The sequence below is a fragment of the Mus pahari genome, chromosome 3, assembly GCF_900095145.1.
Source record: "Mus pahari chromosome 3, PAHARI_EIJ_v1.1, whole genome shotgun sequence".
NCBI classification, from domain to species: Eukaryota; Metazoa; Chordata; class Mammalia; order Rodentia; family Muridae; genus Mus; species Mus pahari.
This window is the reverse complement of record NC_034592.1, coordinates 105,777,318-105,804,946: the sequence shown is the minus strand read 5'-3', so window position 1 is coordinate 105,804,946 and position 27,629 is coordinate 105,777,318. Positions and strand designations below refer to the sequence as shown.

General features: G+C 49.5%; 1 protein-coding gene across 1 annotated transcript in view; it reads right to left on the bottom strand.

Annotated features, from left to right (window-relative positions):
• Positions 1-1,436: 1,436 nt before the first annotated feature.
• The window catches only part of Duox1 (dual oxidase 1), a 32,088-nt gene continuing 5,895 nt past the window's right edge, over positions 1,437-27,629 (bottom strand). Inside the window, exons 9-33 of the mRNA XM_021194293.1 lie at positions 25,695-25,785; positions 24,939-25,041; positions 24,549-24,721; positions 22,413-22,588; positions 22,033-22,151; positions 21,352-21,489; positions 20,591-20,704; positions 19,671-19,870; positions 18,696-18,881; positions 15,692-15,917; positions 15,433-15,526; positions 15,044-15,219; positions 12,865-12,934; positions 12,346-12,471; positions 11,329-11,507; positions 10,962-11,192; positions 10,347-10,446; positions 10,089-10,138; positions 8,563-8,690; positions 4,582-4,735; positions 3,996-4,228; positions 3,614-3,772; positions 2,429-2,584; positions 2,206-2,334; positions 1,437-1,559 (exon numbers count right to left, since the gene is read on the bottom strand). Coding sequence (XP_021049952.1) covers positions 1,437-1,559; positions 2,206-2,334; positions 2,429-2,584; positions 3,614-3,772; positions 3,996-4,228; positions 4,582-4,735; positions 8,563-8,690; positions 10,089-10,138; positions 10,347-10,446; positions 10,962-11,192; positions 11,329-11,507; positions 12,346-12,471; positions 12,865-12,934; positions 15,044-15,219; positions 15,433-15,526; positions 15,692-15,917; positions 18,696-18,881; positions 19,671-19,870; positions 20,591-20,704; positions 21,352-21,489; positions 22,033-22,151; positions 22,413-22,588; positions 24,549-24,721; positions 24,939-25,041; positions 25,695-25,785 — 3,634 coding nt within the window. The remainder of the gene's footprint in view (positions 1,560-2,205; positions 2,335-2,428; positions 2,585-3,613; positions 3,773-3,995; positions 4,229-4,581; positions 4,736-8,562; positions 8,691-10,088; positions 10,139-10,346; positions 10,447-10,961; positions 11,193-11,328; positions 11,508-12,345; positions 12,472-12,864; positions 12,935-15,043; positions 15,220-15,432; positions 15,527-15,691; positions 15,918-18,695; positions 18,882-19,670; positions 19,871-20,590; positions 20,705-21,351; positions 21,490-22,032; positions 22,152-22,412; positions 22,589-24,548; positions 24,722-24,938; positions 25,042-25,694; positions 25,786-27,629) is intronic.

The window sequence follows — 27,629 nt, the reverse complement described above, 5'->3', positions numbered from 1 at the left end:
CTTTCCGAGCATCCACTCGCTTCCTTTGACCAAACACCTCACGCCGGGCAGGGGGCGTCCAGGCCGCGTCGCTCCTGCCATGGCTCCCGAGCGAGCCCAGCTTCCCGCCAACAGCGAGCGGTTTGTCTGGAAGGCGGGAGGCGCCGAGAGACAAAGAGGCAGCGCGCCAGGCTGACGACGCGGGCGGGAGGCGCGCTCCCTGAGTCGGCGCGCTCCGGCTCCTGGCTGACTGGCAGGGCGCGCCGCGTCCCTTTCCCTTAGCTCCCTCTGGTGGCCGGGCCTGGGGCCACGCACCTCAGCCTACGCCCGTGGGTCCAGGGCCTCCCCGCTGCTCCACAGACAGGTTCTGTGGGGGGCCAGACGCCCTCGGGACGGTTGTCCTGTTTAGGACGACCTGAAGCCCCTTGCTTGCCTCAACCCAAGCCCGCGGCGCTAATGTGTGCCGAGAATCAGTTGGGGCTTTCTCCGAAGTGAGGATGTGTGATTCCGAATAGACGGGATCGGTTGGCATTGGGCACCTTTTCAGAAACCCTCTGAGAGTTGCTCTGCCTTTGAGTGACAGGAAGAGGACCCACCATTTTGCACCTGAGGAAACAGGCTAGAGAGGTTAGGAGACATCTATCTCCTCATGCTGCCTGGAAGACTTTGTCTCAGGCAGAGCTAGAATAGCGGATGCCCTGGAGGAAGCCAGGCTGACGTAGCTCCCTGAGGACTCCTCTCTGTCCTTTCTGATCGCTGTCAGCAGACTAACACAGCCCAGAGTGAGGAAGGGCTATTTGTCTTTTATTCGGTCGATACTGGAGCGATGCCTGGACCACCGTGGCAAAGCCCACTGGGTGGATGATTTCCTTAGCTCCACGCTGACCTAAGGCAGCAAAAAGAGACCCCAAAGAGGGAAACACTGTTTATTTGCCAAAGAGACCACTGGAAGAGGGAGATGGGGCTGAGGGGCAGTGCTGCAGGCGGTTAGTGGGCACAGAAAGGTCTGACTACATTTTACATTTTGAGAGATCAGTTGTTCAGTTAGGCTTGTCCTGAGGATTTCTATAAGTTGCCCCTGGCTACTCTAAGACATCTCCCAACCATTTTGAAGAGAGGAAGAACACAGTGAGGAGGACTCAAAGACGCCAGCATCCATACTAAATCTCAGACTCACTTACACAAACTTGACAGGTTGTATACTGTCAAGTTTTTGCTTAATTCTCACTTTGTCCCAACCCAAAACAGTGCTCCTTCGACAAACTCAAGACACATTCTGGCCCTAGAGATCTCTGAGCCCACACATGAAGCCTGAGCATGGCTACCTGGACCAAGTTGGCAGGTGGGAAGGGCCAAGGCTGAGGTGGCCAGAAACGAAGAGTCCTGGATTAAGGCACAGGCCAAAGCCCCTGCTGTCCCAGGAGAGCAGTAGTGGGCAGAGTCACTGGGCAGAAGGCCTAGAAGTTTTCATAATGGTGAGAGAAATGTGTCCTGTCCTGCCTGTTGATGAGCTGACAGGCCTTCTCCACATTCTTGGTCATGCCAGGAGGACCACAGCTAAATACTCCAATCTTCCGGACCTGTTGGAGGAGGAAGAGCCAAAGACGAACATGTTTACTAGTAGAGCTGGGTCGATATTCAAAACAGTAGCCAGGTTCATGTTCCTGGCGCACGTTAGCTTTATGGTCCTGTTAAAGATCATCCAGTGTTCACACTCAAGGCTTATTTTGTACCATGTATGGTGAGGGCTGGCTCACTGTAAGTCTAGCTCCATTTTGTAAGTGTTAGGTCAGTGTAAAAGGGCCAACTGAGTCAATGTTCAAATTGAGAGACAGCTTGGTGTATATGATATCTGCGGCCAGCCCACTCACCGTTCATGGTGAAAATTAGTTCCACATCCAGGGGGAGAGCTGGCTTAGTATTAATGGTGAGTATAGCCCTGTCTATATAGTAAGGAATATTTCTATTATTGAGCTCTTCTGTTTTGTTGGATAAACTTAGGCTTCAGAGTTGGCAGATCTCTGTTCCCTTCATCCATCTTTCCTTCCTTCCTTCCTACCTTAGGGTGGCCCTCCATCTATGTTTCTCTGGTCTGTAATTTACCAATCTCCCAAGAGATGGCTTCTCAGCGGTGACCAGTTGTTCCCTTGATAGAGTAGGATTGAGACTCTACTCAACCCTCAGGTGACCAAAGGAGCCGAGAACTAAGATATGAAGTAGACTTACTTGGGGGTGAACTTCCTGCAGAGAGTTGAAGAAGGGCTCAAAGGGAGGGCGGCCGAAGTGGGTGATGGAACGCAGGCCCGTGAACAAACTCCTGTTCAGCACCTTCTGGAAGTGCCGCTCACAGATGTACTGGCGAACGAAATGGGGGAGGGAGGCCATTGCTAGGACCAACCCTTGGCCCTGGGAGTGGCCCTCCTGCCAAGCCTGGCTGGCCCTGACCTACCAGCATGGTGGTCCTGAGGTCGAACTTCTCAGCCAGCTGAGTAATGTAGATGTGCACAGACACCAGGTCCTGGCGGTCATTCTCCTCCACCTCCCGGATGATGTCAGCCAGCCACTCAAACTGCCGCTGAGTCCTTGTCACCCAGATGAAGTAGATCTGAGGACACACACTGGGGCTCAGGGCCAGCTCAGCCTGGCTTCCCTATAGATCGTGGATCTCAACATGGAATTCTGACCTCAGCTAGTCTGTTCCTGCCCCTAGACCACCTAGGAAATAGAAGGTACAGGAAGTAGGGCCAGCTTCTATACAGAGATGTATTTTGCCCTTGGACAGAGAGGTGGGAATGAGTGAGAAGCGATCTCACCAAAGAGCCTTCCACCACTGAGCTGAAGGTCTGTCAGGTCCAGGGCCCTCAAGCCAAGCCCATCCTAGTGTGAGCAGCTGCCTCGAGGCAGAACTTTTGAGCTGAAAGGCATTTCATAGAGCTGCCACCCTAGGAACCTTTAGCTGCCTGAAATGTGATTAAAAAAAGAAAGGAGGCCTCCCTGGCGGGAGCCAACTCGAGCTTTCAAGAGAATAAGCCAGGTACTGCAAGTGAAGGAACTGAAGAGCTGGCACCCTCTTAGTGCAGGCAGCACATAGGCTGGGCCTCAGCCTGCTGCATTCCAGCACACCTGATTCACCTGCCAGGCCCAGAGAGACAAGCAGGGGCCTGCCACTGGGTCAGAATTACAGAAAAGGGGGCCTGAAGCCTTGGCTATGTTGCTAGGGCCAACCCACCTACAAGTCCTACCTTGGTTCCTCCCCTGGATCCTGAGACCTAAGCCAGTTTTACTTGTGCCCCACCCCAAAGGCGCCCTTCCCTCTCCCAGCCAGTGCTCCAAGGGCTGGCCTCTTCTGGATGAGGGAATGTAGTTTCGTCGCTTGCTTGTTTTGTTTTACCTTCCTGAAACCCTTCCTGGAGAGACTCCCACAAGTAACTCCTGTGTGGGCACTCCTATGAAGGAGCTCTTAGAAACTGGGTGGGGGCCTACGGACATCTCTGCCCATCAGGACACCCTGGCATCTTTCCAACACGCTGCCCCTCTCCAGGTTTCAGACTGACTTGCCTTTGCCCAGATATCAGAGACAAGAATGGAGGCAGGAGATGCAGTCGTTTTTAGGCGAATGGGAGCTGGTACTCACCTTCTTACAGAACACTTGGCAGCTGACTGATGACTTGAAAACCAGGTCCTTGAGGATGGAGGCAAAGGGGGTGACTCCAATGCCCCCTCCTACCAGCACTGACACCTCAAACTTATGCCACTCCTGGTGGCCCTCTCCAAACGGTCCATCGAGGTACAGCTGTAGGGAGTGCAGTGGTTTTTAAATTCAGCTTGGCCATCATTCTGAAGCCAGAAGTGGAAACAGTAGGCAGGGAGTTATATGACATCAGGAAAAATACAGGGTGGGGTTGGATCTGTGTCTTTTCTGGGACAGCGAGTCTCTGGATTGTGGAAGAGGGTACAATGGGGAGCCTGAGATGCTAGGGAATAGAAGAGTGAATAGATATCTGAAGTCAGGGCACCTTTGGGTATTTGGCACAGGTGTCACCCGTTGGGGGTGAGTAGATCTCCCTGAGGCGAGTGGTCCAGGGTCCAGCTGCCCGGATGTGCAGACTGAGGGTGTCCTCATGGGGTGCAGAAGTCAGTGTGAAAGGGTGATACTCGGTGGTTCCCAGAGCCAGGCATGCAATCCGAACCCACTGCCCTGACTTATACTCAAAGCCCTGGGGTCTCTGGAACCGCAGATGGGTCACTCCTGGGAAGGGATGATGTAAGAGATTGTTGCCTTGGACCCAGCAACAGTATGGTCTCCAGAAGTTCCTCCAACCTCAGCTCTGATAACAAGTAGACATTCCTTTATAGAGCCTTGCCTTGAGGAGGAGCTGGGGTTGCACAGGGCAAGAGGAAGCCTGGCCCAGTCTTTATTCTCTGTTTTAAGCAGGGCCTAATCTAGCAAAGAACATTTCTCATTGAATTACTCCTCCCAATGGCTCCAGGCCTCTTCCATCCCCACTGGGCCAGGCCAGTAGACTGGAGTGGTCCAGACACTGTGCCTGGTCAGTTGCCTTAGTAGCCAAGCTGGTTCCCTCACGACCTCCAGGCTTGTACCTGATGGCAGCAGCTCGGCCTTCACCACGCTGATCTCTACCTTCTTCCGGCTCAGGCTCACCAGCTTGTCCCCCACATAAATAATTGCAGGGACCAGGAAGAAGATGTGGAACCGGGGCATCTGGATCAGAGCAAAGCTGCCATGTATGATGAGCTGCACAGACCAAAGAGTATGGCTCAGACGAGAGGTACACACAACAGACTGTGGGGCCAGCTTTGTCCTTAGACCCTATGAACTTCTCCACGGGGACATCCATTCCCCACCTCTCCATCTAGGTTCTAAAACAACCATTACCACTGCCATCCTCTAAAGCATGCCAAAGGAATACTACCATCCCAGACATAGCCAAGTTGACTGTCACCTGGACTCTGTAAGATACCTAGTGTGTGTGTTCCCGAGTGTGTTGGGGAGGGGGAAGGGCTGATCTCACTGCTGGCCTTGAGCTTGTGGTGATCCTCCTGCCTCAGCCTTATGAGTACAGAATTTACAGGCCTGTGTCAACACACCTGGCCAATGTGACCCTTTGAAGTCCTTTTTTATCATGCCTTCTGTCTAAAGAGCCTTAGTGTACCTCCCATTATACTCTCTGGCCTCTAGAGCCCTACTGGCTGTTTCTTCCTCCCTGTTTGTCAAATACAAGTCTTTTGGGTTCTGAATCTTTGCACTTACGGGGCTAAGGGGAAGCTTGGACTTCCTACTCCTAGCGCTCCCCATGGCAGCTTCCACCCCCTTCCCAAGTTTCAGCAGAAATGGAGCCTCTTCGGCCTTTTCTCAGTCATATCACATCTCCTTGTTAACTTAATCTGCCATCATCCATAATCAGCCTTTGCTCATTCCCATGCATACCATTGTCCTGAATGGTCTGAGGAGGCAGGGACTGTGCTAGCATCGTTTTGGTTCTTTGTAGTTCCTGCTGGGTACCCACTTAGTACTCAGTAATGACTGGGAAGAGGACTCCTGTTTACCCACCTTTTGGTGGCTAAGAACACCTAACTAGTCTATCTTTTCCATGAAAGAGCCTGACAGACTATACCACACACACACACACACACACACATACCCAAGATTCTCTCCCTCCCTCTCTTTAGGGTTTAGGCCTAGAAACTTAAGACTTGCTAGATTCGTGTTTACCACAGAGCCACATCCAAGCTCTTTTCTTACCTTTTGTTTTGATGAAGCCTTAATGATTCAATTAGGCTACCCTTGAACTCACTCTGTAGACCGGGCAGGCTGTGAACTTACAGTGTGACTTCAGGCTCCCAAGTAGCTGGGACTGTAGGCATGTGCTGTCAGCCCCCTACTGCAAGGTTTTCTTTAAGGTCATGCCTGCTTCCTCTCTGTAGCCTGTGACACTAGTGACCCCTCCTCACCTCTGTGTCTCATAGCTATTTCAGCAGCAGTGCTCTTCTGCTTCTGCCTCAGCCATCCCGGCCACCATTCCATCTGTCACCCCCAGTCATGGGTGTGGCCCAAGCTCAGTTTCCTCACTCACTGCTCTTGCCTTTCTGTGTTCCACCATGCCCCGTGGGCTCTGATGAGCCATAACCATGCTGCCTTATCTGCCACCTCCACATGTCGCCAGCTACCCAGGCCTGTCTCCTTTGTCCCCTGGATAGCCTGTCACATTTCCCACCCTACATCCGTGTGTATGCCCTTCTACCTGGATTGCTCTTCAGTTCCCACTCAGCCTTGTCACTGTTTAGCTCTCTCTTCTAAAGCTGTGGCCTGAGTCCCATTTTCTCTCAAAGTCGCCCCTGACCGGTTAGGTGTAAGTAAAACTTTCCTCCTTGATTTTCTATGCCTTACTGTTGGGACATTCTGCTCAGCAATTCCTTCTGTTTGGTGTGCATGTGGCACTGGTCTCTGCAGCAAATTCTAAATTCCTAAAGGTGGGGTTTAGTGTTGCCGCCTATTGGACCTCCCTCAGAGCTAAGACAGAGGAGACCTTGGTTGCTATCTGTTTCACTGAAATCAGGCCTCTTGTTCAGGAATTCCTTCCCCGTAAAAAGTTCCACAGTTTTAAAGCTTTCCCTCATGGTGGGGCAGTTCAGTTGCCAGCTTAGACATTCTTTCTCAGGGTCTGCTCTATACTGGGGTCTTTTACTTATAACTTTCCTTTCTGCCCAGAGCCAAGTGCTCTACCCTCTCCACCCCCTGTGATAAGTGATAACATAGTTGCTATATCCCCATCTCCCTACCCAAATCTGCCAGGCTAGAGCTGCCCAACAATCCAGTGATGTCTACAACCAGCAATGAATCAGGAAGCAGTCTTGGACTTAGGGGATCAAGCTAGCTACTCTACAGGATCTTCCCTCTAGTTTTATCACCAGGAAACAAGAAACAACATTTTCATAGCAGAAGCAATAGGCAGCAGGCTAGGGATCCACACATTTTTGGATACGAAGGAAATTAGTGGGAAGGGAGGAAATTAGTTAGCCACAGCTCCCAGAGGAGGGAGGGATTCTTTGGAAATAAACATCAGCAGTTCTAGGAAATATCCTAAGCCAAGCCAGATCGTTATTTCAGAATCAGGAAGTGCTGAGCCACAGGCAAATGTGTGTGTGTGTGTGTCTCCTTGTCCCCCAGCTATTAGTGAGGACAGAGCTGCATCTGGGAGGAGGGGGATGGGGTGACAAGATCAAGCCACACCCAGGCAGTGGCACACTCTTATTCTTCATCTCAGAACAAAGGAGATCCCTGTATGCTGCTCTATTAGGAAATGAAAATGCCAGTCATGGGGGATTGGGCTTTTGATGGCTAGCAGCCAAGCCATCAGTCATCAGGTAGGAAAAGTGAAGGCCTTCAGACCTAGGTACAGTGCCCTCTGCGGAGTACTGTGTACCCAAGGAAGGTGGGCAATCTGCGTAATAGCACAGGAAGCCAGGTCAGAGTCGGCTCAGGAGTTGAGGTGAATCAGCTGATGACAAGACAGTGAAGGGTGAAGGGATCAGAGAGGAGGGGGAACTTGAGGAAAGAAACCCCTGGGTTGAGAAGGAAACAGTATAGGTGTGTAAGAACAGCAACGGTAGAATCCAGCCTCTGCTTGGACCTGCTCTCACTGACGCTGTCAGGCACTGTCTCCGAGTCCTGAGTTAGCTGACAGGCCAGTGTCATGACATCTCCTAGGGACGCGAGTCTACATCAAAGGAATGCCACATCTGTTCTCTGCTCCCCTCTCTGCCTCCTCCTGGCTGCAGGTTCTTGGTGTAAACCTCCTCCATCCTCAAAAGGTCTAAGAGATCCCTTCCTCTGCCACCTAGCCTCTGACTGTCTTCAAAGACCCAAGCCATTCTGTCTCTGGTGTCTGGACCTGAACTCTCTCCTTGGAGCCCAGACCATTTGCCCCTCTGTCTGTCTGCCTGTCCATGGTGTTGATAACACTTAAGATAAGCTCCTTATCCTCCAGTAATCCATCTCAGCTTCCTCTTGAACCACTCGCTCCACCTAACAAGGTGCAGTCTCAAAGTCTATCTTATCAGCAATCTGGCTGGTGGTTTGAGTGACCTTATTAACTTTACAAGTGTTGTTTAGCCAGATGATGCAGCTAATGCTCTCTCAGATGAGATCAGAACAGAACCCTTTAAAGTTCCTCCAAAAGAATAATTCTTCCTTAAGGTGCAAGAAGTCCACTCTGGAACCAAAAACCAGCCACTCAAAGGTAGAGACGAACAGGAAAGAAATGGTGTGGGGAAGTCTGTGCAGAATGTGGATGAGCCTGGCAGGATTACTACTGAAAAAGAAAAAAAGAAAAAAGAAAAAAGAAAAACCCACGGAAAGGAGGGAATCTTCCAAGAGCCACATAATGGGGTCAACCTACTGGAGAGCGCCACTCTGTAATTTCCATCTTTGTAGAGGGACGTGGAGAAATGGATACTTGAAATAACTTAGGGGATGGAAAACCAATGTCCCAGCTTCCATGGCCTCCCAAGGAATGTCTTTCATATACCCCACAGGCCTGGACCACGGCCAGAACCCCTCACCAGAATGTAGAGAAAAATGTAGAGGTGGTGGGTCAGCCAGAAACCCCGGAAACTGCGGCGGCGGAAGTGGTGGGAGGCGAAGACGTACATGATGGCCAGGGCCAGGAGCAAGAGGACCCCAGTGAGACCTGTGAGGAGGACAGGAGGCAGAAGACTGAGGGACAGTGCAGTGTGGAGGGTGTGTCCTGGGGCATTCAGTCATGTCCCTCTCTACTCCTCTGTCTGAACTGGAGGGGTGACAAAGTGGTCTTGAACTTAAGTACGCCCAGATCATAGGTACCGTTTGAGTCAACAGAGCCTATTCATCGTCTGTAGCTGTAATCCTTTCCGCCTGTGTCATCACATTTCTTTAAAAGTGTCATCCCTTTTCCAGACCCTCAGGTCCTCAAGAACAAGGACCACACTAGGTCGTCTCACCACTGATCCTCCTGCCTGTGGCCAGGCCTGGCACACTGCAGGCTTTGTATAAATGTGTGCTGAATGAATTGAATGCACAGAAAGAAGTCTCTAAATGAGACATGGGGAATATCAGGCTCTGTCCCCATGTTATCAAATCTGCACCAACCACTGATTATCATAGGACTTGACATGAGCTCTGGTGCATGGGACCAGCCTGGAGTTGATAGAAAGCTCTATTTTCTTTCATGGAGAATCCCATGCCAGGGGTACAGAGAGGGTAATACTAGAGCCAGGATGGGGGTGTAGAAACCCAGAATACCCTCCAGTGATCAAGGAGGAGAGAGACAGTAATTAGGAAGATTAGAGCCTTGATGTGTGAAGAAGCAAAGGTTAAGAGGGGATTGAACCACAGCCTGTAAACTTGTGAGTAGAGAGAGGAGCATAAATACAGTCTTATCCACCAAATCCCAGTGTGCCGAAGTCAGCGAGCGCACTCTGAAGTTCAAAGCAGTAGGATTACCAAAAAAAAAAAAAAAAAAAAAAAAAAAAAAATCAAAAAAAAAAAAAAAAAAAAAAAAAAAAAAACCTGCTGCATTTCACAGAAAGGAGTGCATAGAAAACACTTTACCCCCAAGAGGGCACAGACTGAAATATAAATAGGTTTAGGACAAGTCATAATAGATTCACAGCTATTAGCTCTGAAATGGGTAATTGTAGGAAGCTAGGAATATGCTTCCTCCACCCACACCTACACCCTTTACGGTGTGGGTAGGGATTTATGTCTGGTTTGATAAAAAGCCAAGTCCTTCTCCCATGCAGCCGGGACAGAGCATTTTTCAAAACAAACATCATGACAGGTATATGTATTATGAAAAGGGGCCTACTCCCCAACCCCCTGAGAACTGATCCAGACTGGAGACCAGTAAGCCCTTTCCAGGGAGGAACTAGCTCAAGGATGAGGGAGTTATAACTTAGTCAAGCTAAGTCTTTCTGCCTCTGTCCTCTGGGACAGAGGGCAGAGCCTGGCTCGCTGTAAGAGTTGAGGAAGTTTAGCTGTTCAGTGACAGAACCTAGAGCCTGGAGTTTGGAGTGAAGCCTAGACATTGATAGAAGGGAAGGTCTCTCACCTGGCACAGTCTGGAAGAACCACCAGTAATACTTTTGAGGGAACTCTGACCTGTGCAAAAGACACAGCAAAGTCGTGAGCTAAGGTCTCTGAGACCTCTCCTAGAGTTTCCAGAGGAGCAGCACAACCTAGTCACCAGTCTCTCCTGCCAATGGCTCAGCTTGGTCATTGTCACTTTATCCCATAAAGTGGCACTGTCCTCTAGGCCAAGTAAATTTATCCTCGCCCTTCAAGAAATTCACTCACGACACACACTTACCCATTGTCATGGAAGAGGCCAGGGAAGAGGCAAGAGAGGACACTGAGCGGACTGATGGAGAACAGGTACACATTCACTACGTGGCCAGCACTGTGTAAGACTAAGAAAGACCAGACAAGGTGGTGAGCCCGGAGACAGCCCAGTGAGGGTGCACAATACATTCAAGTGCCCAACAGGGCAGACTGCAACAGCACCTTTGGGGGCTGGGCTGCTGACCTGTAATCAACCTCCCGCTCCTTCCCCATTCCACCCACAAACACAGCCACACGTCTGAAATTATACCACTGGAAGCACATTCCTTTGGTTTCTTTCACAGATCTGTTTTAAAGCATGAGAACTAGGAAAGCAAGCATTTGTATCCTTGTGCTAGAGTCTTGGTAGACTGTCAGAAGTTGGGGCAGGGATGCCCTTGAAAATGCAGGAAAAGCCATTCAGGGAAGGGTAGGCTCCTGGGCTTCATTTCCTCCCACAGCCCAGCTAAGTCCATCCTTATGGAGAAGGCCATCTGAATCGACATTAAAGTTAGATGCAAAGGACGGTGGGGAGGAGTCTGAGAGGAGAGGAAGCCAGCAAGGGCAAAAGGCACCAAGAGAAGCCCAGAGCAGCAGCACCTGCCTGTGAGGACGATGGCTGTGGAGGCGATGAGGCGATGGAAGTCCACAGCTGCATCGAAGGGAATGTAGCGGTTGAGGAAGGTCTCCCGCAAGAAGGTGATGAGGTTGCGGCACATGGTGAGCAGGATGTAGGAGAACATGAAGGAAATGCTGGCCGCCGTGCCCCGGGACAGGATGATGCCTACACGGGTGGTATCGGTGATGCCGCTGTGGTGTGCCGCAAACGCATAGTCTATGGAGAGGAAACGGTGCGGCTGTAGGTGACCCTGCTGTCGTTTACTGCTGCCCACCATCCCCAACCCAAATCAGGATGTGTGTCACTCTCAATAGGCCCCAACTCCCGGCCCCAGACTTGCGGTATCACTCACAGTAGGCTCTCTCCAGGAAGAGCGCCCCAGTGATGGTGTAGAACACAGCCACACAGCCAATGTGGCGCCTGTAATTCTCAATAAAGCGCTTGAACTGCTGCACCGTTTGGTGGCGGCGGCTGCGTTGAAACTTCTCGCGGTGTGCCTCAGTGAACAGTAAGGGCTGGAATGAAGTTACCCTGGGAGAGAGGGAGCCTTTGGCTTGTGAAACTCAATACAATGGAAACCTGCTACCTCAAGGGACAACCTGGGAAGGACAGAGCCTCTTGCAACAAGGCTTAGACCCAAAGGCTTTGCTCCCACTGTCTAAATGAGGGATGACTTTCAAGTAGTTATTTCTACTCTGAGGATACACTCCATCTATACCAGGGTCCATTCACAGACAGTCCCTTCCCCTCCCTGTTTGTAGTTCCTACCAGGTACCCACAGTGCGGCTTTAGAAGGCTCAAGAGGCCTGTTACAGTTAGCTTTAGTAGTCAGCTTGACACATCTGGTATCTGATTGGCATACTTGTGGGACATTTTTTCCCCTTAATTGATGTCAGCAGGCCCAGCCCACCATGGGCAGTACCATCCCTAGGCAAGTTGCCTAGGCTGTATAAGAAAGGTAGCTGAACAAGCTGGAGGACGCAAGTCAGTAACCAGTGTTCCTTTGTGGTTTTTGCTTCAAGCTCCTGCCTTGGCACCTCTCTCTGATATATTTGTAACCTGTAAGCCAAATAAGCTCCTTTTCTCCCCAAGTTACTTGTAGTCATGATTTTATCCTAACAATAAAAACCTAATTAGGGCAGGGCATCTACTGAAGGCCCTCCTGACTTCCCAGGCAGAGGGAGAAAACAGCCTTGAGTTTCCCTTGCCCTTTCTATCATTCCAGTACTCATCAGTACAGTGCACCAGACTCACTGTACGAAAGCATTCTGGGGCAGAGAGTATTTATCTGCCAATAAAACAGAGAGCCCTGAACCACTCAATGGATTGTTGAAGGGATGAATAGACTTTAGGGGCACAGCGGGCATACTTTTTGCCAAACCTCCGTCGAATCTCTTGAGGAGGGTCTGTGTCCATGGGGCACTGCAGTCTCTGTGGCGATGACGCAGTCTTCATGTTGTTTCGGGCACAGTGGGCGCTCATTCTGGGTGAAGGGCTAGGAAGGAAAGGCAATTGGTACCATCTGACCCCTGCTCTGCCTCCAAACCAACTTTGTCGAGGAAAGATCAAAACCCTCCACACGGGACAGCAAGATTCCCACAGATAGGCAGACACAGAGAGAATGAGTCCCTGTTGAGGTCTCCATATATAACTGTGTCCTCTACAAGGACATTTGGCCCAAGCAGGAAGCGAGCTTTGCCGAAACTCAGCAGGCTTTCTCCTCATCCTGATGAAGGATGTGTCTGTCCACTTGGAGGAAGTGAGGCCTTTTTCTATTTGCATGAAGGTGCTACATTGGATAGTGGTGGCAGGGGGTGTGTGAAGGGGGCAACCTCAGCTATTCTTGGCAAAATGACAACTACTCTGATACATGCAGATGGGAGCTTACCAGATCTTCTCCTGGCTGATGTAGGAGGCTCGCCGGCAGAGGTTCTTGATCACTTCTGGCACTTCCACCCCTGGGTTGCAGAACTTGGTTAGGGGATAGCTCAGAGCCCAGAGTCTAGGGGAGCCTGGCTCGCTGCTCAGGGTCCCCCTTTTCCAGTGCCCAAGCTTGTAGAGAGGCTCCATTAAAAAGAGATCCTGCCTCAGGGTACCCCAGCCTCAGCTCTTGGCTCCAGTTGGAAACTGCACTTACCTATCAGTGATAGATAGAGATAAGGGAGGTTGCTCAAAAGTCTTTCTAGTCTGTGTTTGAAAATGTTCATAATAGAATCCTGGAGGCTTCATCTCATTGTTCTGTCAGGGCTGTACAAAGCAAGGTTGAGCTGCAAATCCAAATTCTTTGGAAGTCTGGGGCCTCCAAGGGCTTCTAATTTCTGAGCCAACACCAAAAACGTCTTGGCTTATGATAAGCTGATCTATGTGAAGTTCAAGTGCTTAAAGATTTACTTGTTTTAAATTTATATTTGTGGGTGCTCGTATCCATGTATTTATGTGTATCACATGCGCTTCTGATGCCAGAGGAGGCCAGACGAGAACATCTGATGCCCTGGAACTTGGTGAAAGGTGGTTGTGAGCTGCCATGTGGTTACTGGGAACTGAACCTGGGTCCTCTACAAGAGCTCTTAACCACTGAGCCGTACCTCTCACTCTAACATCAAATGTTTAGAACCAAGTACAGATACCCACTCTCCAGTTTTCAGGAAAACAGCAAATGTGTTGAAATAGTGATTAAGAGTGGGTTCTGGTGAAAAGGAAGGGGGTGTTTGTAATCTTTTTGTGCCTTTTTCTGTCATGTGGAATCTTTCTCAAATAAGATCAGAAGAAAACAAGTGATTAAAGGTGAAACAAGTGGGGCAGGGTGGTGCACGCCTTTAAACCCAGGAGGCAGAGGCAGGTGGATTTCTGAGTTCGAGGCCAGCCTGGTCTACAAAGTGAGTTCCAGGACAGCCAGGGCTATACAGAGAAACCCTGTCTCGAGAAACAAAAACAAAAGTGAAACAAGACATCGTTAACTTTTGGCTTGATCCTCAAACCCCTGCCCAGTTATCCCAGGGCAGAAACTTCTGGGTGCCTCCCTGGCCTCTGCCCATCATCAGGTCCAAGTGCCCATTGCCTTGGCTTGGTAGGAAAAGCTACAAACTCAACTTTCCACTTCAGCAGCTCCCCCTCGACCTCAGGCCAAAGGAAATCTCGTGCAGAAGTCTATCCACATCTTGCTCATCTTGCACCAGTCTTTCAGCAAAGCTGCCAGCCTCCACTTGTCTCATAATCTGGGAAGGACTGGGTTCGGTCTCAACATGCCCGAGAAGAATCACGAAGACATTGTGACAGCTCAGAACAGGCCACACACCGACCCCCTGCTTGATATATGTCCCTTCCCTCACTGAGACCCTGGCCTCCACCCACCTGAGTCAGACACAGGTTAAGAAGGAGCAGGAAGGACAAAGGAGTTAGGCCGTGATGTATTCGGCAAACGCTTACTCAGCACTTAACCAGGAGGTACTGTGGGAGTTGGGGGACCAAACCCCAAATATACCAGAACCGCACAACCCAGCTGAGGAGAACAGTCTGGCCAAATCAAGTTGTAACAAAGAAACGTTGTTTCCGCCCTGCTGCAAGCTTAGAGATGCAAGGGTGGGGTGGCTTTGGCCAGGAGCCAGGAGGAGCGGGGCGGTTCCAGTCAACATCCAGTCAACATCTCCTACCGAAGACTTGGTGTAGTAGCGCACATCAGTTATCTCAGCATTTAGAGACAGAGACAGGAGGACAGCCACAAGTTCAAGGCCAGCCTAGTCTACACTGCAAGTTCCAGACTACCCACCATGCACACAGCAAGACTGTCTGTCTCAAACAAACAAAAGTCTTCTACCCATCCTTACCCCACCCACTTCATCATCTTCTTGGGTCCCTTTCTCCATACAGATAAAAATAAATTAGCAATCTTATTTGATAATTGCATGGGTATAAAAGAGAATATAATCTGTACTAGCTATATTATGTATTCATTATTGTATTGATTTTTTTCATCTTGCTTTTTAAATAAAGTGTTCCTGTGGGTTCCTAAAAGTATATAGGAATGACACCCAACAAATAAATCAGCCCTGTTAACCAGGCAGCCCCACCTTTGACACAGAGCTGGGTGAATCGGAGATCACTGTCGTGGTCCCGCAGCATGAAGTGGAAGTCCTCCCAGGTCAGCTCCTCCTTGTCCTGGAAGCCTGACTCCCGGAACATGGACTCAACCACCTCAGCCAGCTGGGCCTTGGTCAGGCAGTTGTTGGAGATCTCAATGAAGGACCTAGGGTTGGAAGCAAGCACTGGCCACCCACATCAGGGTCCTCCATAACAGGGTCCCAGCTAGCTAAATCCCAAGACCCCTATTAGTTCTAGAAGGCTCTGGTTACAAAGATAAAGAGGCTGCCCCCTACTTCTCCTTTATACCTCTGCTATCCCATTGATGGCCCCTCTCCCTGGCAGTCCCTGGCCTGCCTGCTGGAGAGGACCAACCAACCTTAGCATCCTAATGAACTCATCCTTGGAAATGAGACCGTTCCCGTCAAAGTCATACATTCGGAACATAAGGCGAGACTTCTCCTCTGGGGAGCCTGGAAGAAGGAGGGTTCTGTGAGGAGAGACCCACCCATCCCCTAGAAACCCTTTCTAGACTGCCAGGCCTGTGTCGTAGTTGAAGACCTAGCCTCGGGCTCTCTATCTCCAATACAACATCAGTGCCCCACTTCTGTCTGGACAATTATTTTCTCCTTCCTCACCTTTCATGAAGACCACCAGGATGTCCAGGAACTCCCGGAAGGACAGGTAGCCATTGCCATCCTTGTCGGCCAGAGAAAACATGGACTCCACAAACATGTCCTGGGGCTTGAGGCCTAGGGAGTCCGCAAACTCAGCTCTGCTCAGCTCACAGGTCAGGGCCTCTCGCACTTTCGTTGAGGAGTCCAGGGGTAGAGTCCCTGCATCAGCCTGGTTGATGTCCAGCACCTGCATTTAGGTAGCCCCAGAGGTGGGAGGTGGGGGGAAAGAGGAGGCATCTTTCAGTTACAGATTGATGGGGCCACTTTCTGAGGCAGATGTTTGTCCAGCACACTGCCGTAAGCAGTCTGTGGGTAATTATATTTAAAGCACAGAGTCCTGGCCCTCTGACCTAGCTGACCGAACCAAGTGGAGTTAGAAGCAAGAGGTCCCAGATATGCTTTGACAGTGGGTTCAGACTCGCAGAGTTAAGAGTCAAGGAGAAAGTAGAGGTAATCGAAGAGAGGTCTTGTTTGCCGACCACTTTCTCTTCCAGATCTTTCCCAGACAAGCCAAAGACCCCACTTTGGGGTTCCTGAGACTATGTGTATCCTTTATGTCTGATTTCCATCTCAAGGGTTTGGTGAGGAGAATTCTTATTATGGGCCACCTCTACCTTACCCAGGGACTGCTCTAGCAAGACAACAGACACAGGGAAGGAGGTAAGCCACAGGTCACAATACCTGTTTTTCCTGCCTCTCAACAGCTGCTCAGTTCAAGTCTGTCTTTTCATGAAGCAAGCATTGCACTTCAGACAAGGTGCTTTAGTGGGAAGAGCCTGGGGCGGGAGGTAAGAGACCTGGGCTCATGTCCCAACGCTGCCACCTGTGTGCACCGTAACCTCAGGCACATCCCTTTGTTTGTCTGGGGTTCATTTCCTCACCGGCCTCACTTATCTCAGAGGTTATGATGGAAATCAGCAAGAGAGGCTGCACAGGGAAGGATTTCAAAATGGAAAGTTCAGGGCAGCCATGGGGACAACTGACAGTCCATTAAACTTCCGGAACAAGGTCTTTCCTTCATCCTGATGGAATCTGACCTGAGTGCAGATGCCAAGATCCTACTTGTGCCCAAGCAAGGAGACCTCCCCACCAGCCAAGGGTCCCTTGTTTCTTAGGCAAACTCCATATTCAATTAGGTGGAGAGTTAAGTCTGACCCAGAGTCTATTGCACACTGCACACCCATTAGATGACAGTCTCCTACATGAATCCTCTCCCAGGTAGCTACCTTGCTCCTTCTCAGACATTCTTTCTTTCTCTCTCTTCTTCAGTGCTCAGTCCTACTCACCCCTTTCTCCTGGGCCAAAAATCTTCCAACTTTGAGCCCTTGCCAATCTTACCTCCATCATGAACTTACACCAGACTGAAAGCTTTTCTTCTTTCACATCTTAGATCATGTGTTTTTGCATCGCTTTTATAATCTTCACCCCGTACCAGTCTTTGTGTGACTATCATCACCATCCCAACAGATTAATTAACTTGTTAGGTATGGCATACATGCTGGATTCATGTCTACCCATGAGCCCCATGCTGGGGATAGAACCCAGAGTCTTACACATTCCAGCAAGTCCTTTACCACTAAACTATGTCCACACAACCTTGGTTTTGAGACAGAAGCCCAGGCTGAACTCCAAATCCTCCTGTTTCTCCTTTTCAGTGTTAGGACTACAGGTGTGTGCCACCAGGCTTTCATTTAATCTTCTGTCCCCACTCTTGCGTTTTTATCCAGGCTACCTGCATTTTTGTACTAGATGTGGACATCAGTCTTGGGATTTCCCCCTCTATCAAGTTTTTCCACATCTTCCCGGTAGTCCTCAGAAACGCATATGGCAGACATTATATCTCCATGGTGCACCCCCGGAGAAAGGATGAAGAATGGTTCTGAGGAGCCCCACGGTACTGACTTGCCCTGCTTCCTTCCTGCACACTCTCTCCCTGGAGTCTTACATCAGGAGACAGGGTTCACACGGGTTGGGACATCTTCACCGTAAATATGAGAAGAATTTAGAGACCGCTTTTGCAGAAGAGCATTAGATCTTCAAGTGGGCCTACGGACTCCTCAAAGCAGAGTAAATCTCGGCTTCTGTGCCTTTATTTTGTGTATCTCCTCTGGGCTTTCATTCCCTGCTCAGTTCAGGCACAAAGGCATGTTAATTGCTTAATTAATGTCTCTCTAAAACCTGAAACTAGGGGCTGAAGAGATGCTAGGGGTTAAAAGCACATACTTCTCTTCAAGGGGATCCAAGTTCAGTTCCCAACACCTTTATTAGGTTTCTCAGGAAGTTCACAACCTCTTGCCTGTCACTCAAGTCCCAGAGGGATGTGATAACCTCTGCTCTCTGCTGGCAACCACATTCTTTTGTCCCTTGCCAATGTAGACATAATTAAAAATAAATCCCTTTGCAAAGGCAGTTATTGGAGCCAACTTGCAGATCTGACACTGAAATACTAACCAACCAGACCATGGTTTGACTAAGAGGCAAGAGGTTGTGAACTTCCTGAGAAACCTAATAAAGGTGTTGGGAACTGAACTTGGATCCCCATGCATGCCTCTAGGCCTTCTCTTCTGTCCTTTCCCTATATAATCCGGAAGTGCTTGTCAGTACCAGCCAAGACAGTGTTTAGATGTTCCCTCTGTCTTCCCAACATGGCTATGTGACTTGGATTCCTTCCCTGAGTACCCACCGTTACTTTGATTTGTTGAGGCAAGTGGCTGAACCTAATCTGTTGGGACACACTCCTACCCCCACACCTTCAGATCTGGCCTCTGGCCTAGGACTCCAGTAACATAAAAGCCTGGTGACTTGACCTAAATCAGGACAGACTTTTCAGCTGAGCATTCAAGCCTTGAGATCTGAAGAATCATTCCCATGGCCTCATGTAGGAAAGGATGTCACCACAGATGTGTGTGTGTGTGTGTGTATGTGCACACACACACACACACCAGATCTGATCCCGTGTACACACCTGGGAGAAAAGGTGCCTGAAGAAAGTCTCCAGGAGGTGGCCCCGTTGTTGCCTGGTCACCGCTGCCCTCATCAGCTCCTGCTCCCTCAGTTCCCACTCCTGGAAACTCAGCCCATTCTCCTTCAGAGCTCCCCTGATGTTTTCCACCAGTGCCTGCCGTTCCTCCTCCACGTTAAACAACAGCACCTTCAAAGGTAGCAGTGTCAGAGCCTCTCAGGGACAGGTGTTTCACATGGAACACACAAGGGGTCATTGGTGTGGCCTTGCAAAAGAGATAATTGTCCTTCATTTACAGAAGAGAAAAGTGTGCTTTAGTGAGACATATTTCATACTGGAGAAAAGTTGGAACCAGGGGTTGGGGTTGGGGAGGGAATCAGGGCAGAGGATGGAGTGCACTGTGATCCAGGAAGTCAAAACACATGATCAGCCTCCTGTTTAACTCCCCTCCAAGTCCTGATTGGGCTATGCCAGTGCCTGGCAAACATAGAAGTGGATGCTCGCAGTCAGCTATTGGATGGAACACAGGGCCCCCAGTGGAGGAGCTAGAGAAAGTACCCAAGGAGCTGAAGGGGGCTGTAACCCTATAGGTGGAACAACAATATGAACTAACCAGCACCCCCTGAGCTCGTGTCTCTAGCTGCATATGTAGCAGAAGATGGCCTAGTTGGCCATCATTGGGAAGAGAGGCCCCTTGGTCTTGCAAACTTTATATAACCCAGCACAGGGGAATGCCAGGGCCAAGAAGTGGGAGTGGGTGGGTAGGGGAGCAGGGGCGGGGGGAGGGTATAGGGAACTTTCGGGATAGCATTTGAAATGTAAATAAAGAAAATATCTAATAAAAAAAATGGGGGAAAAAAAGAAATGGGACCTCATTAAAAACAAAACAAAACAAAACAAAACAAAAAACCCCGTCTCCTGGCTTAGTGCTCCATTCCCTTTACTTAACTGCCTCATCTGAGGCCAGCTGGGCCGTACCAGGTCATACTCCTTGGGGATCTTGAGCAGCAGGGTGCGGCGTCCACGGTTGCTGGACAGGATGAGGTTGACCTGCTGTGGGGGCCGCAGCTGGATGGTCCGGAGCACGGTGAGCCTGCCATCCACTACTCGGATCTGTCCCGGCTGTAAGTGCACAAGCACCGGCCTGCAGGGTTCATTGCGGCCCTGCCACTCCAAAGCTGGGAAGCAAGAGATGGGGCTGGCTTAGCTGGCATGCAGAAGAACACATAGGGGGAGAGAGAGAGGGCCAGGGAAGGGTCTCAGCAACAACTTGACCCCACCAACCCCAGACTCTGAGGGTCATTCTCTCCTCAACAGTTCTGCTGCTCCTCTAACCCACGAGGCAAATAAGGGCCACTGTTTCCGGAGTGTTTGCCGGATGCTCGCTGTCGTGCTTTGAATTGGTTATTACATTTCTTCACAACCTAAGACACAGGCACCATTAGGATAGCTACTTTACAGATAAGAAGAAACAGGTCTAGAGAGATTTAAAACAGACTCTGCCTAAGGTCCAATAGCCAGTCCTCAGCGCCGGAGCCAAGATTCCAATCCGACTTGACTTCAGACCTTCATTAATTACTCCTGTTGCCTGCAGTTCCAGCACAGGATGCCGCAAAGACATTCGGGATGTGTGAGTCACAGTCCTTTGAGATGGAGGCAGGGTCTTATGACTCTTCTACTCCTCGATCACATTCCATTTATTTAGGATCATTGGGAGGAGCCTTGAAGCTTGGAAAACTGCAGATCCAGTGCCTACCATGGCTTTCCCCAACCTGCCCGGGCCTTTCCTACATCCCTAGGAATGAGGATCTTTTGCCTTGGACTTGTGGGATGGGGGTATGGATCATAGCCTCAAGTCATGACCTTCCCAGCACCGCCCTGGCTACCCTCAGACCTACCTTGCACTCCCCCTACAAGCTTCTCCGACATGATGCTCTGGCGGTCTTGTCTCTGGAGCCTCTTGAAATTCCTCATCCGAAGCCGGGCAACAATCCAGGCACTGAGGAGGCTGACTGGTGTGAGAGTGGAGAGGGATGTTTAGGGAAAAGTGGTCGTCGGAGAGAGAAGTCACTCCCTTCTCAACTCCTTTCCTTCGGAAGAGCTCCTATTCCTAACTTCTGACCCTCTGGCTGCCCAACTTTCAAATTTCGAGGCTCTGTGGAGGGAGCACATTGCCACCCATGGGAAGCTCTGGGTAGTGTCTAAAATATCAGCCACCATTGCTTCCATTACTCAAGTCCCTTCCTGACCAGAAACGAAGTCCAGATTCCTCAAGCCACAAGCTAGACACACCACACCAGGCTGCTGGGCCATCCACACACAGCCTTCTTCCCATGCTCCTGTTTCAGAAACTGTGTCTGCCCCAGCTCTGCTTCTCAGCTGAGGACTTGTCTCTGATAGCTCCCTAGGCTGGCAGGCTCTCACAAACAGCGGTAGACCAGGTATTCTTACGGACTCTTGACCAAGCTGGGCCGGGGGCATCCCAGAAGATCAGGGAGGCAAATCTCCCTGGAGTTCACTTCCCTTCCCTAATGCTTTCTCTCCAGCCAGAGGGACAGCACTCTACATTGTTTTGTTGTTATGCATAAAAACAGCCCCAGCCCACCCCCTAGACTATACCTTTCAATAGCCCCACCTTGCCTACCCATTACTCTCCTACCTAAGGGGAAACAGCAGAGGGTCCCAATGGTGAGTCCGAAGCCAAATCCACTCCCCTCGAAATAGTCCCGAATGAAGAGGGGGGCACAGGCTGGCAGGCCCTTGGTGCTGAGCTGACTTGGCTGTGGACAGGGGTCTCCTGGGGAGGCAAGAGGAAGTCAGAATATCCAGAACTATGGCGCAGTCTGGCACAAGGTCACTGAAGAGGGTATTAACAGAGGAGGTGAGGGTGCTCTGGGAACTAGGAAGGATGGCTCTGTTTACCCCTGTCATTGCAGCAAGATGATGGCATTTGCCCATGTGGATAGCAAGCAGGTCCCAGCATGAACCTCAAAAATCTCTAACCCCGCCCTGACCCTATATCTTTTTTGTCAGCACTGCTGTGACATAATATATCTTTAACCCTCACTTGGCCCTCTGGATGCCACTCACAGTCCCATCCCGTTCCATCTGAATGTAAGAGTCTCCCCCAGGTCTTTGAGAGAGTTGGCCCTGCCCCTACACTTGTGCAAAGGGAAGCTGTATGTGGCAACCCTGGCACCTAGAACCAAATTTCTCATGGGCAGAACCGTAGCTCACACCACACTTGGAGTGGTCATCCAGCCACATCAAACCAAGCCGACAGTTGAGAAAGGACAAGACTCTGGACCCGCACCCCTCCAGCTACCTCTAGGTAACTTACCTGCAAGCCAAAAGAAGACACTGGGCTGTAGGGCACTGGGGTCCACATTGGTGACAGCCACTAGAATGTCCCGTAGGGAAGTGTTTCGGATCTCTGCGATCTCTTCCTTAGAAAACAATCTGGGCACAGGAGAGTTGAAGGAACTGTCAGGGTTAAGGAGAGATTTAGGTCCTCACACTCAGGTATCCCATGGGGACGGAGTCCCTGATCCATAGCTGTTTGTAAGAGCCTGCCAGCCTAGAGAGCCATCAGAGACAAATTCTCACTTGAGAAACCCAGAGGGGCTAGAATTGAGACCTGTGAGGGCTGTGGAGGGCCAAGCAGAGGGTCTGTGGTCCAGGCCACAGTAGATTCTAAGACACAGCCCAGGCAAGCCTCACCCATTCCTGCTGTTTTCAAACCAGTAACGGTCACCATCTCGTAGCCTGACAAACTGGTCAAGGACAATAGTGCTGAAAAGGGGTCCGGGGTCTCCATGGCTCTCCAGAAGCCCCCCTGGGAGTAGCTCCAGCCGAGACAGGTCCTGATTGTACAGGGCAGCTGTGGCCTCCAGCACCTGGAACAGAGGGTGTTTGAGAGGACTCAGCAGCCAGTCCTGGGCAGAGAGACAGCTCCCAGACATTAGCCCCTGGGCCAATAACAACAAATAACTCATTCCTAGAGAGCACTTGTTACACCCCAGGCATTGCTCTGAGTGCTTTGCGTAAGTTAACTCATTTACAGGAAGCTTTCCACAGATCCCAATTCCTATTCTATGAAATAAAAAAAAAAAAAAAAAACCACAAGAAACAATAGCCAGTCCTCCACATAGTATATGGGAAGACGTGGAGCCTGAGAAGCAACTGTGTAAGGTTGAATGCCGGAATGATATTATAAAAGGCTTTTATCCTATCCTGAGAGTTAAAAAAAAAAAAAAAAAAAAAAAAAAAAAAAAAAAAAAAAAAAAAAAAAAAAACTTTAAACAACTAAATCCCTACCAATTTGTGGTCACAGTGAGAATATTTTAAAAGAAAAAAAATCTGACTATCCATTGTAGTTTGTTTTGAAATAGAGTCTCACTCTGCACCAGGCTGGCCTGGAACTGAGGTACTCCTGCCTCTACCTCCCATGTGCTGGGACAGAGATATGGCTGTCTCGTGTGAGGATTTGTCTCTGTCACCTCCCCCACTACCAGAGTTCCAGAGTTTTCTACTCTGTTTTAATTTGATTTTTATGACATTTATGTGTGTGTGACTCTCTGTGTGTGTGTGTGTGTGACTGTGTGTGTGAGTGAGTGTACAGGGCAGCTGTGCACATGTAGAGACCAGAGGCTAACTCTCTGGAATTGGTTTACCCCTTCCACCATGAGGATTCTGCAGGGGATCAAACTTGGGTTGTCAGGCTTGGCGGCAAATGCCCATCGAGTCATCTTGACACCTCCTGTTCTTTACTTGTACCTAAGTACCCGACCAGGCTCATTCCAATGACACCTAACTGAAGCCAAAGACTTCCTATTGACTTTTCTCACGATTCCTATGTTTATGTAGGTTTTACGAGTTTGTAACTTGCACACCAGGCTAAGAGATTCCAAGTAGAACAGGGCTTGCCTTTTGACTCTGAAGGCCCAGGTCCAGTAAATAAGTATTAACTACCTGTTGCTTGCCACACACGTACTCGGTAGACATTGATTTTGTTAACAATCCTATAGTGTGTATTGCAGGCCCTTGACTTGGGGACAAACTATGTTTCTATGTGTTGATATTCTAGCTGCCTTTACCTGAGGCTGGCTGTCCCATGCTGAGCTATACCCTGAGACCATTGTATGAATTACTTTTAGGGAGGGATGAGGAGAGTATTTCTTGATGACAAGCCTGGAAGCTGCTAGCCTTGAACTCCTGAACCTTCTGCTTTTGTCTCCAAATGTTAGAATTATAGGTGTGAGACACCGTGCTGAGCATAGCATTTCCTTATAATCAGCCTTTTGAGTCTTTCCTGAAACCCTATGGTAAGGGCAAAATACAATGCACTAGGCACATGATTGTGCAAACTGCTCTATACCTAGGTGACTGTGCCAAGATGACTGTGCCAAAATGGTAAGACAATCAAACTCAGTCTATTGATGAGTAGGCAATGCTATTTGTCTACAGGATATACATAGCTCAGAGTGGGACAGCCAGCTGATAAAGCCAGCTAGAATATCAACACATAAAAACATAGTTTGTCCCCAAGTCAAGGGCTTGCAATGCCCACTATAGGATTGTTTAGAGTAACAAAATCGATGTCTACCAAGTACGTGTGTGGCAAGCAACAGGTAGTTAATACTTATTTACTGGACCTGGGCCTTCAGAGTCAAAAGGCAAGTCCTGATGGCCTTGGAATCTCTTAGCCTGGTGTGCTGGAAAATGTGACCTGCGTGAGTTTTGTCCTCTCACCAAGTGTTAGACTCTGGCACCCATAGTTATACTACCCACCTTCCCTGGTTTGGGCAGTGTGCCCTGGCCCCTCCCCCAGCCCTCCGGGTCCTGACCCTTCCTCACAGTGCCATTGTTCCTGGAGAGTGCAGGGTTGATGTCCTGCCAGTGGGAAATGGGAGACAGGCCCAGTGCTTCCCTGGCTTTGGTGTAAGAAGGCAGGCCCAGATCCCGGCCCCTCTGCAGGCAGCTGGCCAGGTAGTCTGTACGGGAAAACTTCAGTGGCCCTGGCCAGAAATCTGAAAAAGAAATACTAAAGAGTTGGAGGAAGTTGAGGGCCATCAGTATAGCCTCCAGCCCATCCCATTCTAACCAATCCCAATATCTGAACCATGATCCGAGGATCAGAAATTCTCTCAGCCCTGAGAACTCCTCCCTGCCTGCCTCTGCAGGTCCAGCAGGATCTCCTCCCAGTGGTCAGAAGTTCACAGCCTGCAGGGTCAGCCTCAGGCTCACCTTGCAGGTCCTCAACCACCACATGGTCCTCTCTCTCAGCAATCTGGGAGGCCATGCCCAGCAGCAGCGCATCCACATCTTCAGCCCTTTGTAGCTTGGGGTGCTTAAGGAGTAGTGAGAAGACAGACATGGCTAACAGGACCAGGGTTTGGGCTCCTGGCTCCCTCTGCCACTTGTGCCACATCCTGGGCCTGTCATGTCCTTAGTTCCTGGTGAGCGTTTCTCAACTTCAGGCTAATTCTGCACTCATGGGAAATGATATTCCCACCCAAATGACTGGCAAGGACACTAGAGCATCTAGATGCTCATTTTTGCTCTCCCATCAACCAGTTGTGTGGTCCTGCAGAAGCCATAGGGCCTGTCTGAACTTGCTGTTCTCCTTTTACTAGAAGAGAGGCCCAAGCTAGGGGTGTATATACCCCATGATCGAGCAATTGTCTAGGTGGGATAACATAGCGGGGTGCTCCAAAGCCTCCAGAGGCCCAGCATTGTCAAGGGAGACATCTAGGAGGGACAGTGAATGTGGAAGCACGCCTGAACACACAGTCCCCCTCCCCTCCTGTCTCTCATATGCAGCTCTTGGGTGAGGGTAGGGAGTTGACTATGGATCATGTCCCCAAGCTGTTCCCTTCCCTCTAACCTATCCGAGCTGCTACTTCAGCCCTAGTGCCCACCCCCTTCACACACTCAGACACATACACAGGCAACATACACAACACATGCATTTATCAATCCAATATTATCTCCAACTCTGACCTCTCGACTCCAGTAGCTGTTGCAGACCCGGAGAGCTCCAGAGACACTTGAGTTTTGACTGGAAATCCCCTGGAAGTGGCAACTGGCATTCCTAAAGTGCAAGAAGCAAGAATGGTTACAGAAACCACAGGATCCTAATGTCAGGCGTCAGCTTTGGTTTGCAAGACTTCAGCCAGGGGTCCCAGACCATAGCCTCCCTTATCTGCTGTGTAATCAAGACCTTGGTAGCTATTGAATAATTTGACTTTTGGAAGATTCCTATCCCCGTTTGATCACACATCTGAAAATTTGGCCATTAAAAATTGCCACATGTCTCCACGTGGATAAGAAAACACAGAGAAAGAAAGCGGTCTCACACACAGATAGGGGTCCTTTGGAGGACACTGGAGACTGGTTCTAAGACCCCCAGCAATAACAAACCCATGGATATATAGATCTTTTATCTAAAATGGCATAATATTTGCCTATAATCTATGCACATTAGCCCATACAGTAATATCCAAGTCTTTGGATGTTTACACACACACACACACACACACACACACACGTGATATGGGTGCAGGTACATGTGGAGTCTAAAAGTTGTGCTCAGGTGTCAATCCTTGGAAGTTCTCCACCTTGGTTTGTTTGTTTGTTTGTTTGTTTGTTTGAGAGTATTTCACTGGGACCTGGGACAATTAGGCTGGACTGACAAATCAGCCAGCCCAAGGGACCTACCTGTCTCCACCATCTCAGCACCGGAATCACAAGCCTGAATCACTACATCTGTCTTCCTATAGGATGCTAGAGATTGAACCCTTGAACTAAAGCCCTTATGTGGCAAGTACTTTACTAACTGGTCTATCTCCCCCACCCATATTCTTATAATACTTGATATAACATGAATGCTACCATCTACATTTTCAGATACTTAAAATCTGAGTTTGACTGGGTAGATAGGAAGCCTGACATGTAATAGCTTACTTATATAGATTACACACACGCACACTTTTATCACGTACATATCACCTACAGAATTCTATTTATATGCGTGTGTAGTCTCCATTTGAGAGAAGTAACCCGACTGGCCTTGAATTCTCTGTGTAGCAGAGAATAATCTTGAACCTTTACTCTCCTGACTCTTGCGTGCTGGGATGACAGACTATAAACATGTACTACTCTTTCTTTCTTTTTTTTCCAAGATGAAGTTTTCCATTTTGCCTACATTGGCCTTCTGAGCGCAAGCTAATTCTCCCACATCAGCCTCCCAAGCAGGTGACTTTAAGGACGTGAGCTGCTATAAGCAACTACACACACATACACACAAATATATATACATACAATATACACACATGCACACACACACACACACATACACACACTTATACACATGCACACATATACACACATACACACACATACATACACACACACATTGTTTTTGTTGGTTTAACGGGTTGGGTTTTTTGGTTTGTTGTTGTTTGGTTTTGTGGAGTGTTTTTGTTTTTATTTGAGATAGGTTTTCTTCAGCCCTGGCTGTCCTAAAACTCACTCTATGGACCAGTCTGGCCTTGAATTCAGAGATCTGCCTGCCTCTGCCTCCTGAGTGCTAGGATTAAAGATCTGAACACAGCCTCCCATGGTGGCACATGGAGGAAGAGGCAGATGGATATCTATGAGTTTAAGGGCAGCCGAGTCAACAAAAGGAGTCCAGGACAGTCAGGCCTGGTCATACTGAGCAACCCTGTCTCAAAAAAACAACAACAAAAAAAGTGTGAGCCACCACCCAGCTACATACATATATACACATTTTTTTGTTTGTTTGTTTTTGAGGCAGGGTTTCTCTGTGTAGCCCTGGCTGTCCTGGAACTCACTCTGTAGACCAGGCTGGCCTCGAACTCAGAAATCTGCCTGCCTCTGCCCCCCAAGTGCTGGGATTAAAGGCCTGTGCCACCA